General features: G+C 40.6%; 1 protein-coding gene across 2 annotated transcripts; it reads right to left on the minus strand.

Moving 5' to 3' along the window:
- Nucleotides 1–752: 752 nt before the first annotated feature.
- On the minus strand, nt 753–11,558 carry LOC145458464 (claudin-1-like). 2 transcript variants are annotated; one of them, XR_013921144.1, is made up of 6 exons: nt 9,877–11,558; nt 7,208–7,411; nt 4,163–4,327; nt 2,269–2,381; nt 1,745–1,934; nt 753–1,711 (listed from the first exon to the last, which is right to left on the minus strand). XR_013921144.1 is itself a non-coding variant. In XM_080336842.1 (5 exons), exons 1-5 carry the CDS (start codon nt 9,902–9,904, stop codon nt 1,812–1,814), a joined length of 633 nt encoding a protein of 210 aa, XP_080192968.1. In that variant the 5' UTR covers nt 9,905–11,558; the 3' UTR covers nt 753–1,811. The 2 variants fall into 2 exon arrangements, 1 of the variants encoding a protein (XP_080192968.1); XM_080336842.1 differs by having other exon boundaries at nt 753–1,934.
- Nucleotides 11,559–11,579: the final 21 nt, after the last annotated feature.

Raw genomic sequence — 11,579 nt, forward strand, 5'->3', positions numbered from 1 at the left:
TGTCCGGTCAATACCGAGAATGCTATTACCGAGAAGGACAATATCGAGAATGAACATTACCGAGAATGGACACCACCGAGAATGGACATTACCGAGAATGCAATATATGCAATGCAGGCATGTTATGCATATAGACAGGTCGTGTGTGTGCATCACGGCGTTGCCACATTCGATTCTCATGTATAAATTTATCGACAACTTCCGTTACATTAAGCTAGATTCTTGGCATTGGCCATTCTCGGTAATGTTCATTCTCGGCAATGTCCGTTCTCGGTAATGTCCATTCTCGGTAATAGTATTCTCGGTAATGTCCATCTCGGTAATAGCATTCTCGGTAATAGTATGGAACCCACGAAAATATGGTCACCCTAAAATACAAGCAATTTCTATTGAATGAATGCTAGTGAGCCCTCAAGATTACCTAACCTCGATTTCGCATATCAACCCCCCCTTTCGATCAACACATGCGTCATTCATTCCCATCGCTAGTTTTATGTTATCCCTTATTTCCCGTGATCCAGTATACTATACATGCCTCGTCTTTACCTCGCCTAGGTCCTGGTGGTGGCGGGTGTCTGATTTCAAAGTCTCGTCTATTGTATAGAGTTGTGGTGTTTTGAAATGGTGAAAATTATAAAAATAAACTGATACTGATAGATTACTTTAGCGGAGAGTGAATAATTCTATATAATCTGAAAATTCCACCACAACACTGACCAGCACATAATAATGAAGTAAAATCTCAACGAATGTTATGATGAATCAAGTCATTCTGTATACTGTGTATTCCAGAACTCGTTTATCAAATACAATTTTCGCCACATGTGATTGAACAATAGATTAAATATATTGAAATGAACCCGAATATTTTCGGCTGACACTCGTCAGGGGCAATCGTAGATTACTAACCTACGGAGTTAGAGAACTGTTCATTACCAGACTTGGAGTCGATGCAAAGTTGCAATACCCTGTCTGAATTCAAGTAGAAGTAGCAATAACATGGCAGATCAAAACTATATTAAATAGAGGTTGAAAACGAGTATTTTTAGACAGATAGCCTACAACCAGTGGTGGCTTTTGGGGTGGGCGAGGTGGGCGGTCACCCGCCCCCCCCTGGTCGAAGGGCCCCCCATATTAGGATTATGCGCTTTTTTTAGGATAATAACGAATAAACATGGAAATCCGTGTACCAAGCAAGAATATGATTCCGTACGGATGTGTCAATCATCATCAAATCTCTGCATTTGTTAAAAAAGTCCCGTATCCCGATGATGATCACGTCTCTGCATGCGGTAGAATTACTTAGTCTTGATGTAGTCTATCCTTAGACACAGGCAATAATAGCCATAACCGAATCCAGCACCTGGCCAAACCTTACCGCGGGAAAGTGGGGTCTGGGGGGCGGAGCCCCCCAGAAGTTACGGTTAGATTACTTATAGGGGGCCCCCCCGGTAAGTGTCGCCCAGGGCCCCCCGTTCGTAAGGCCACCACTGCCTACAACGTTATAATATAAAACACTCGCAAAACATTATCACCGTGTCGACGTGGTTAAGAGGAAAATGATCGGCTGTTAGCAAAAATAAGCAAATGAAGTACACAACACCCATATAACAGACCAGCAGTCCAATGCAGAACGCATCTCGAAAACCTAGCGTTTGGTTCATCTCGTTCGATCTACGACTGAGAGACCATGCGCTGTTTTCTGGCCAGACACTCTCATCGTGCTGGGCCAATCCGTCTTTTGCATAAGGTCTATATCGTTTTCAACTGAGCATCGTATCGTCTGGGTGATATCAAAGTCGTTGGTTTAGTTAGATGTATTCTTGCGTGAGCGGAGCCTTCGTTTCGTATCTTACGACGTCACGGTGATGACGGGACCCCAGCATGACGAGAACAGAAGCGACGAGCCATAATATTCCGGCAGCGATAGTCATCTGAGAAGCAACATCTGCGGTTAGGAATTTTGCGACTGAAATCCGGGGCCGGATATGTGACCGAACATTTGTGAAACGATCCTGCCGGCGACTGAACTAAGCCACAGCGTAAACATGCGATAGTTCGACAGATATCCTCTTGATAGTTCTATGCCGTAAAATCTAGATTCGACGTCCGTGGTTTTAGGGCTACTGAACACCGTTTTCCATTGTTATACGTCGCCGTTACTTCGAATAGCACCGGATTAAAAAGCTGTTCGTCCCGATCGAATCTGCACTAAGCCGCGTCCTCACGTTGCGAACACAATACCAAACTGGAAAGAGAAGCATTCACCTGAACTCCTTCCCCAGTGGTCCAGCTGAACGGGTTCCCTTTAGAGTCGGGCATAGGGAGTGCCATGTAGACGTCGACCACATACCAAAATCCAGCCACCGTTACGCTGACTCCTACAGAAGCAGTGAGAAATTAATCGTGATAAAAATAACAAATGAAATAATGGTCGCTGCCTCAGACCAGTTTTGGACAACTAGAAAATTATCGGCTTTCCCAAATTAGATTAGATTCGATTTTTTCAAATTACATTAGAATTAGATTTACTGAATCGGAAAATACTGAAAAATTGAATTAAATTCTGAATTAAAACACAACAAAAATCTAGCCCAGTTCATATCAAACCGGAGTCCATTTTCATAATGTACGTACACCGAGCGTTATGCGGTGATGGATTGCTACACAGTTTTCTTAAATTTATAGACTATAGCAGAATCCGGGCTATAGAGTGATCAAACCGCGCATAGTTGAGTGGGGTATTGCTCCGTGTTGGGATGACTCGAGTCATGACTCGACTCGAGTCACATTTTTCGTATGACTTGACTTGATTCCAGTCACTTTGCTGAAATGAAATGAATTGACTTGACTCGGCGTATCAAAAATTTGGATTGACTCGTGACTCGGAGCAAAATTCACGAGTCAATTTCGAGTTACCAAGTAATCGGTGTCAACAATCACTGTATCTTGCATTTGTTCAGATTCCTCGCGAAACGCTGGTGTAACCCATGAGAGCGACAACCAATCATTCAATAACCGTGCGTTTTACTGAGCCTTCATTATTCTCTCACAAATAAATTGATCACAGACGAAGTGACCGAAACTTACAGCTTACGTTGCCGTAAACTAGTAGTAAAGTAATTTTACAGCAAAATATCTATCTCTGTTCTATGCTCTTACGAAACCTCCCTGTTTTATTGAAACTGAATTCGAATATAGTTTATATAGGCTACTCCTCAACCATTGGCGCACAGGCTCGAACTGTATCATATCAATATGTATATGGGTAATGTAATGTATTGCATCTTAGCAATTCGTTTCTTATTCTCCATTTTGGCTGGTAACTATAAACTGAGGCTATGCAATTACTTCCGTAATTTAACAGTTCTTAACAGTTCTACGTATATGTGAGCGCCGCAGCGCCTTCGTGCATGTATTTGTATATTTAACTCTATATTCGTTCATCGGTTCAGAATCAATGACCACTCAATCTGTATTTCAGACAGCTAGGAAAATCCAATGACGAAATCATGCCTCATACTTCGAGAAGGGAACTTGACTTGAATTGGGACTTGACTCGTGACTTGACTCGACTTGAGTTGACTCGAGTCACCTTCGAAAATCGATTGACTTAACTTGACTCGAGTCAAAATGTGCAATGACTCGAAATGACTTGTGACTCGAAGGTAGTGACTTGATTCCAACCTTGCTATTAGTATAGTGTATATCCAAAGAATCGTTCAGTTGTACTGCGAGCTGAAAATAAGTCGCAAATGTGGACACCTCGGAAATCGAAACCGCGATCTCTGAATTTGCAAATAATTGGAAATGGAATGCAATTCTGAATTAGTAAGAAATACAAGTTCAAGTTCAAGTTCAGTTCATATCAAATATAACTTATTCCCATATAAGCACGAGACCCGAGAGTGCCAAATGTCTGTGCACCAAGTTTGGCTCGTTTCGCACTTTACATTTCTGTAGCCCCCTAAGAAAATACATAAATTAGATTAGAAGTAAAATGAAGGCATCCAAACATTTCACGAATTAGATTGGAATTAGATTACCGGTATTTAGCTCTAATAAGTCCAATTAGAGAACTAAAATTATATTTGTCCAATGTCCAGGTCTGCCTGCAGCACCGGGGTAGTGTTGTTGGCGTCAAAGTGTTACTGTTTCTTACCGCACAAAAGAAACGCTGCCGCGCCGTATTTGCCGAGAGTGGCTTTCGACTGCACGTCTTGAGGTCCGTGAGAAATGAATTTGAAGGCGAACAAGATTACAACGGCGCTGATCACTCCGAACAGGATCGCCAGTATCAGCAAAGCACGAACACCAATTACCACACCTGAAAACAACACAGGGATTTAGGTCTGACTTGCTCCAACAAGTATCGCAGTAGAAGTATACCGGACTACATTTCTACTCGGTAACCACTGGGAGTATGAATTTCCGAGGCACGTCAGAATTGCTCCTGGTATAAGTTGAAAATGAATATATGAAAGGCGCTCAAGTAAGTATAGTGTCAAAAAAAGGTTTTGGTCGAGATGTCGCATAGCCTATTTAGGGTTGCATTTAAAACAAACGGTGCTTTAAAACACTTTGTTTAAAGCATTTTAAACAGCGTTTTAATGAATGCCATTAAAAAATGTTTTATTTAAACTTGTATAATTATGCTTTAATTGTGTAAATACTTTCGGAAAAAAACATGTAGTATGAGACTACGGTCGATTTGCGCCCAGTATAGTCGACGTATACGATTTGGAGTGGCTGAAAGATCTTTTTTTATTTTACCCTATATTTTCCATTGGCAATGTCACTCCACTCTGACGTCACAATTCGGCACTCGTGACGACATGGGTTGAAAAAAACAACAATAAAAAACATGTTTTAAACATGTTTGTTTTTAATTTATTTTTGTTTTAAATGCAACCCCATGCATATAGCCGTACATCGGAAGTAGGGCCTATAGCAGAATGCATCTTTGCGACTAACGATAAATGACTAGGGCTGGGCACAATGATTGGCGTACTCGAATCTGAATCGAGTATTAATTTTAATGATTCGAGTCGAGTAGTAAAAGACGATTTTTGCGAGTACTGAAATTATACGCTCTTCGCTACTGAAGTTTAATTTCAACGAGAATTAGATTTACGATACTATTTCCCCCTGTGGTGCCCTTGAAACCTTGATTGCCCGTATCGCAGCATACAAAACATAGTAAAAAAGCTAATAACGTTACTGGAAATATCACATTTACGAATTCATGATCATCCCACAACGTTGTCACAAAGTGCAATGAAATCGGTATGGTCAAAGAATATACCAAAGTATCTTTAATGTGATGGATAACAGGCATTATAATCTTCGTGTTGGCATAAAAGTTACTTATTTGAACTTTTGCATATTATATTATATTATGACGTCATAGCGAGTGACACTCGAATACTCGACTCGGCTCGAAGCATAATAAGTGATTCAGAATCGAACCACTCAGGTACTCGATTTTGCCCAGCCCTATAAATGACTGATGACACTAAAAATAGCCGCAATTTCCGAAAGTAAATTCAGTTTCCGTGATACAGAGATATTTTGCGCTGTTGTTGTTACAATTTCACATATTCCTACTTTGCACGATCCGAAGCGAAAAAAACGTAGTTTTGCCTAAAAAAAACTGAGTACGCAGTGCAAGTACGCAAATCATACTTATTGAGTATTCGAAAAACTAGAGGTATAGGATATACCTCGTTACTGGCCACCTCTACCTGACAGAAGACTTCCTTCGATGTGGGCCTACGGCGAAAGAACTAATTTATCGCGACAAGGCACAGTCGAACATGGACAACTGTAAAAACTTTTCAGTTTATCCAAATCAGATTGCAATTAGAATTATCGAATTCGCAAAAACTTGGAGATTGGATATAATTTTCGAATTAGAAAGAAACGCAACAAAAATCAGGTTCAGTTCCTGTCGAATCAGCAGAGTTCATTCTAACAAGCACGATAATAGAATTATCACGAAACAAAGTTTTTCCCAAATTTATAGACTCTATAGTAGAATTAGAATTACAATTACTAAATTACCAAATAGTTGGAAAATGAATTAATTTCCGAATTAGTAAGAAATACAACAAAGCCCAAAGTTCAGTTCATATCAAATAAAATTCAGTCCCATAAGTGCGAGAATGCCAAATGCCTGTGTACCAAGCTTAGCTCGTTTCGCACTACGGTTCTGTAGCATTTCAAGAAAAAACGTAAATTAGATTAGAATTAAAATGAGAACATAGAAACATTTCGCAAATTACGTTGGATATAGATTGCCGGCATTTCGCTGTTATTAGGCTAATTCGGCAACTAGAATTATCTAGTAATAGTTGACCAAGAGTTGCTTTAAAATTGGAATTAATTTAGAGGTTGGCGGACTGACATGTCTGGCTATCACCTATGGGCCGAATTGAGTTTGATCTGTGCGTAGCTGATTGCGGGAGAATGTCATTTTCCCTTCTCGGAATTCGCTGTCATCAACATTCCTGAAAAGCGGCAAAGAAAACAGCCGGGAATGCGTCACGTTCGGCTCGACTTCTACTTTCGTCGAGACGAAGGTGTCGAGTGCCTACTGAGGAATCTTGTATTGCAGAAGAGTGCAGAAGAGTGACTCGGCGTCCTTGATTGGCGAAATTTAATCGCGCGGAACCTTGCTCGCTTGCCGTCGAAAGACAGCTGGTCGAAAAGCTGTCGTCGAAGGAGTGTAATGGATGCTATAGTCTGCTAGTCCGGGCCACGGTGTGATATATCGACTTCGTCTGCCGACACATGCCACGTAGTTGAACTATGGTGCTATCCCTTATTTCTTTTCTTCCACTGTGCAGTGCATGTCTACATCGCCTAGGCCCAGGAGGGTGTCTCACTCCAAAGACTAGGCTACTCCAAGTCGTTTCGACACCTTCCTATCTTTTCATGTTATCGCAATCTTATGGTGTTTTGAATCGATAAATTAATTATTAATATACTGAACTGAGCTCGATGTGAAAAATAAATTGTCACTGCTGAATATTAACTCTCTGCCACCAATTGTCGACGAAAGGCAGATTTCAAGGTCAAGTGGAGTCGTAGACGATAACGCAAATTAGGATTCACGAGCGTGAAACGCTGTTTTCCGAAGGAGACAGTTTGATATTACGCAGCCAGGAAACCATGACAAAGTTCGAAATAAATCGCTGATTCTCACCCGAAATATTCGTGATCTCGATCGGCATTAGCGTGCAGTGCGTTTCTCCGCTGGGGAGTGCGTTGCAAGACGACCAGAGACCTTCGTGTCTGCCTTGCTGGTCCACGGCCGAGGCCATGTCACCAGTGATGCTAGAGTGCTTCCACTTCTCAGACATCAACATCCCAACTGTCGCGCCCCAAGAGAGAAGACCCAGAATCCAGCCTGAAAGATTTCAGTAACAAAATAATCAGATAATAACCGACGGTTCTATCATTTTATCCGATCAGGACACATTACGTACAATGATATGTATGTAACGGTACTAGGCTGCTTTCAAGATTACCGGACCACAATCTGACATAGGCCTATCGACCTCGCCTACCGACACATGCAGCATTCATTTTTGTTGCTTAATTTTATGTTATCCTTTCTTTTATCCAGTGTTCATGCCTCTTATTTACATGCTGTAGGCCAAAGTGGGTATCTGATTAAAAGACTACTCCAGGTCGTTTCTGCACCCTCCTATCTATTCAATATATCGCAGGCGTGTGGTGTATTGATTTGATAACAATTTTAATAAAATGATGAACAGACAATAGGATATCGAAACGACCAAGTAGTAAGGCATCGGTGCTGAACCTTTCCTAACCTACTAGTACAGGGAACCGCTACGCTAATCTACAAGCCTCCGGCAAACCCCAAAGTTTCGCCTATATCCTATAGTCACCATAACCAAGTGATCACATAACGCATCTAATACATTACTATGGAATACTGGTTGCACAAAATGAGCTGCGCATCAAAAACGGTATTGATAGAACAAGCAGAGGTGGTCAAAGTAGTCAAGAAAGCTACTCAAGTAGAAGCAGCGACGAAAAAAATCTACTCAAGTACGAGTAGAAGTACTTCTTTGATAAGCAACCTAAAACTACTTGAGGTAGAAGTAGATTTGACTGACTTCAAATCTACTCAAGTAAGTAAGTAGTTGTGAAAACGATCGTAATTCGTTCGCATGGAGTGTCAAAAGCTGCAAATGGAGCTTTGTGGAAGGTGAAAGGGTGTTTGATTCATATTGATGCATACCAGGAGGTATCAATTTTTGACAGCATAAGCATTCGTCCGCATCATGGGATGCAAATGATAGTATTGACATGGAAATGCGATGCTAATCCATTGTTTACTCGAACAGCCCGTTTTCGAAACTATCATGACATGGCGCCTTCTCCCATATTCTCCCGTAGTAGTCGAAGAGCAATACGGCTAAGTTGTGTCGGATACAGCTTTAACACTTCGCGCGATTAATTAAAAATGTGGCAGATCGTAAAAATGCCATATAGTATATAGCTTTATTTTCGGAAAATATAAGGCATTAATACACTTGCTTTTATACTTCAACATGTATGTTTTCCAGACAATAGAACAGAAACTATAATTAGAATTCAACGTATAGTACTCGTAATTGAAAGAAAAATACAAATACTACTTCTAAAAAGCGGAAAATATATTTCATGTCTTTTGTCCAGAAAGTTTCAACGGTGGTCTGCTAAAACAGGTCTAACGTTAAAAAAAGTCAAAGTCCACTTTTCCAGATTAGGACACGTCATGGGCTGCTAGGTATAGTAGGTAATTTCTAGATTGCGAAACGTTAATTTCAAACGTTATGGGGGGCCATACTTACTGTGATGAAATATTTGATGTAGGCGACAATAAATGCGGTGTGAACGGAACCACGCAACCCGGTATCTAAATTATATTCAGCGATACTTTCCCTAAAACATATTCGTTACTCCATATCTACAGTGCGCGAAGCGCAACGAAAATTCTGGGTATTACATGACTTTATGTCGCTTGAAGACGCCCACGACCGCCTACGTCGGAGACGCTTAACACGAGCCCAAAACTGATTATCTCGATGTTCTTTTGTCTCCTGTTTTCTTTTGCCCTTTTTTATTTTATCCAATTGAAAAGTCGATATATATATATATGACTTTATGAAAATTAAATGTGGGCATCACGTGAAAACAGCCCCGAAATTCCTTAGGCTATCTTTCTTATTGGGGTATTAAACTACTTCTACTTGTCAAACTGAAATTGCGAAAAGTAAGTAAGTAGTTCACAAAATATTACGAAGTAGAAGTAGCGAAAAAAAGATCTACTTGAGTAAGTACCAGAAGTAGAGGAAACCTACTTGAGTACTTCGAGACAGTAGAAGTACTTCGTTACTGACCACCTCTGAGAACAAGACCATTACAACACGATTTTCACACGACAAAAAGATCTGCAAAAAGACTGCACAAGCCTGGTGTTTCTTAATCACCACACTGTATTACGGCCTCACAATGTGACATCCACCTGGGCCTATAGTGCCCAATGTAACAGTATGTTCGGTCTTGATGTTTTCAGCTGTATTTATTTCTGAACGGGTTTTCTTGGCTCTTTTCATTCGCTTTTTCAAGAGTCCTTCATCAGGATTTTATTTTGTAAAGACGTCGTAGAACATAGCCTATTATGTAGCACATATAAACAATTACCGCATATGAGATATCTGTACTTCCGATACGTCGCAATGTGCCATTACCGAGACTAGAACCACAGTCTCTCGCGCCAATAGCGTTAGAATGGGTAGATGGACTTTCTAGGCTAGGTCATCGTCACAACAACGTCAACGTAACATTATAGTTACTCACCGGCGACCTGCAGACATGTGTTGACCATTTCGGAAGTTTATTTTGCACGCAGATAGATACTGGAAACAGATCGGCTTGTTAGTACGGCTCGGCGAAAGCAAGTAATTGAGTGATCCGATTCTGAATCGGGTAGTAGGCTCAGAGCCGAGTCTAGTATTTTGGATTGTCTGTCATAATGACGTTGTAAGAATATTGATGATATGGAAATATCAAATCTGTGCCTTTTACGCCAGGTCCACAACACAAAAAGGATAATTTGAAATTTGGTATTCTTTCGACCATACCTAGTTTATCGAGCGTTGTCAAAAGGCAACGCACACTCAGGTCCAGTCATATCGAGCCTCACGTCTCCTTATCTGTGTATCCCATTCCACCGAACTGTGTTTTTATCATGTAACTCGTTGATTTGCGCGGCTGACATATCAAGATTCTCACTCTGCCTCTCTCAACATACACCTGTGATTGCTTCTAGATCAGATCTACATACAGAACTTGCTCGTAAGTTTAAGCGTTAGGCAAAATTGAGTGCCTGAGTGATTCGATTCTGTATCGAGTTGAGTATCATTTATTATGATGGCACAGCAGTATGAATGACGAGGGAAGTTCAAATGTGTAGGCTACCTTTTACGCAACCACAAAGTATAATGCCAGTTCTCCATCAGATTAAAGATTATGCGGTATTTTTTCGACCATACCAAACTCATTGCATTTTGTACAATGCTGTAGGTTGATCATGACTGCAAGTGCACAGATATGCCATTTCCACTAACTGGCGTAGCTTTGAACTACATGTTTCGTATGCTGCGATACAGCCAATCGAAGTTTAAAGGCTTCCACAGTGGAAAATCGCATCGAAACTACAATTCTCGTTGATAAATTCAGTTCAACAAGGAGCGCATCATTTCAATACTCGAAAAAAATCATCTCTCACTGCCCGAATTATACAAAATTAACACTCGGTCCAGATTTTACTCAATTCATTATGCCCAGCCCGATCTGCGTTGCACCGCGATTTCTATCTGCACTTTACGTCTGGAAACAATCATTAGAAAAACGCCTCCAGAACATGCCAGAAATGCTTTCTTACTGAGCGCCATCATAACGCCTCACCCCACACACAGTTGCAGCCTCGTTTTGCAGAAATGAAGTCCAGACGCGATTACACGAAAGCGGAACCAAAGCCATTACGTAATCCCGTCTCCGCGCTACTAATTGCAATAATTCTCGGAAAAAATGAGGCATATCGCTTTCCGAGATTTCTTTTTTTCTATGACATCACGCTCGTTAAGCTAGTGCGAGGATAAGTGTGAGAGTTCGCTTTTGAGAGAATGGGACTAGAAGAGGTGGGCAATCAGAAAATTTTCAGCTTTTACAGATTTGATTGCAATTAGAATTATATACAATGTTTTATTCCTAATTAGATCAGAATTAGAATTTCTGAATTCGCAAAGACTTGGAATGTGAATTCAATTCTGCATCAGAAATCAAGTTCGTTTCATAACAAATTATTGTTCATTCTCGGAAGTATGATGGTAAACGTCTGTACGCCGCGGTATGGCTTGTTTCGCACTATCAGTTCTCCTGCAGCATTTTCAGGACAACCAGAAATTAGATTAGAACTAAAATGAGAGAATAGAAATATTTCACAAATTAGATTTCCTGCATTTCGTTCTAGAGTGTAATTATAGACAACTAGAATCATC

This window comes from Botryllus schlosseri, chromosome 16 (genome assembly GCF_051294905.1).
Source record: "Botryllus schlosseri isolate E-star chromosome 16, Bs_hap1, whole genome shotgun sequence".
In the NCBI taxonomy this organism is placed as follows: domain Eukaryota; kingdom Metazoa; phylum Chordata; class Ascidiacea; order Stolidobranchia; family Styelidae; genus Botryllus; species Botryllus schlosseri.

Bases quoted from the DNA above. Each gene is read 5' to 3' on its own strand.
- LOC145458464 (XM_080336842.1), bottom strand. From the start codon at position 9,904: ATGGTCAACACATGTCTGCAGGTCGCCG. The intron at 4,328-7,207 runs GTGAGAATCAGC...TGTTGTTTTCAG, and splicing joins CGAGATCACGAATATTTCGG to GTGTGGTAATTGGTGTTCGT. The intron at 2,382-4,162 runs GTAAGAAACAGT...CTGCTTCTGTAG, and splicing joins GGCAGCGTTTCTTTTGTGCG to GAGTCAGCGTAACGGTGGCT.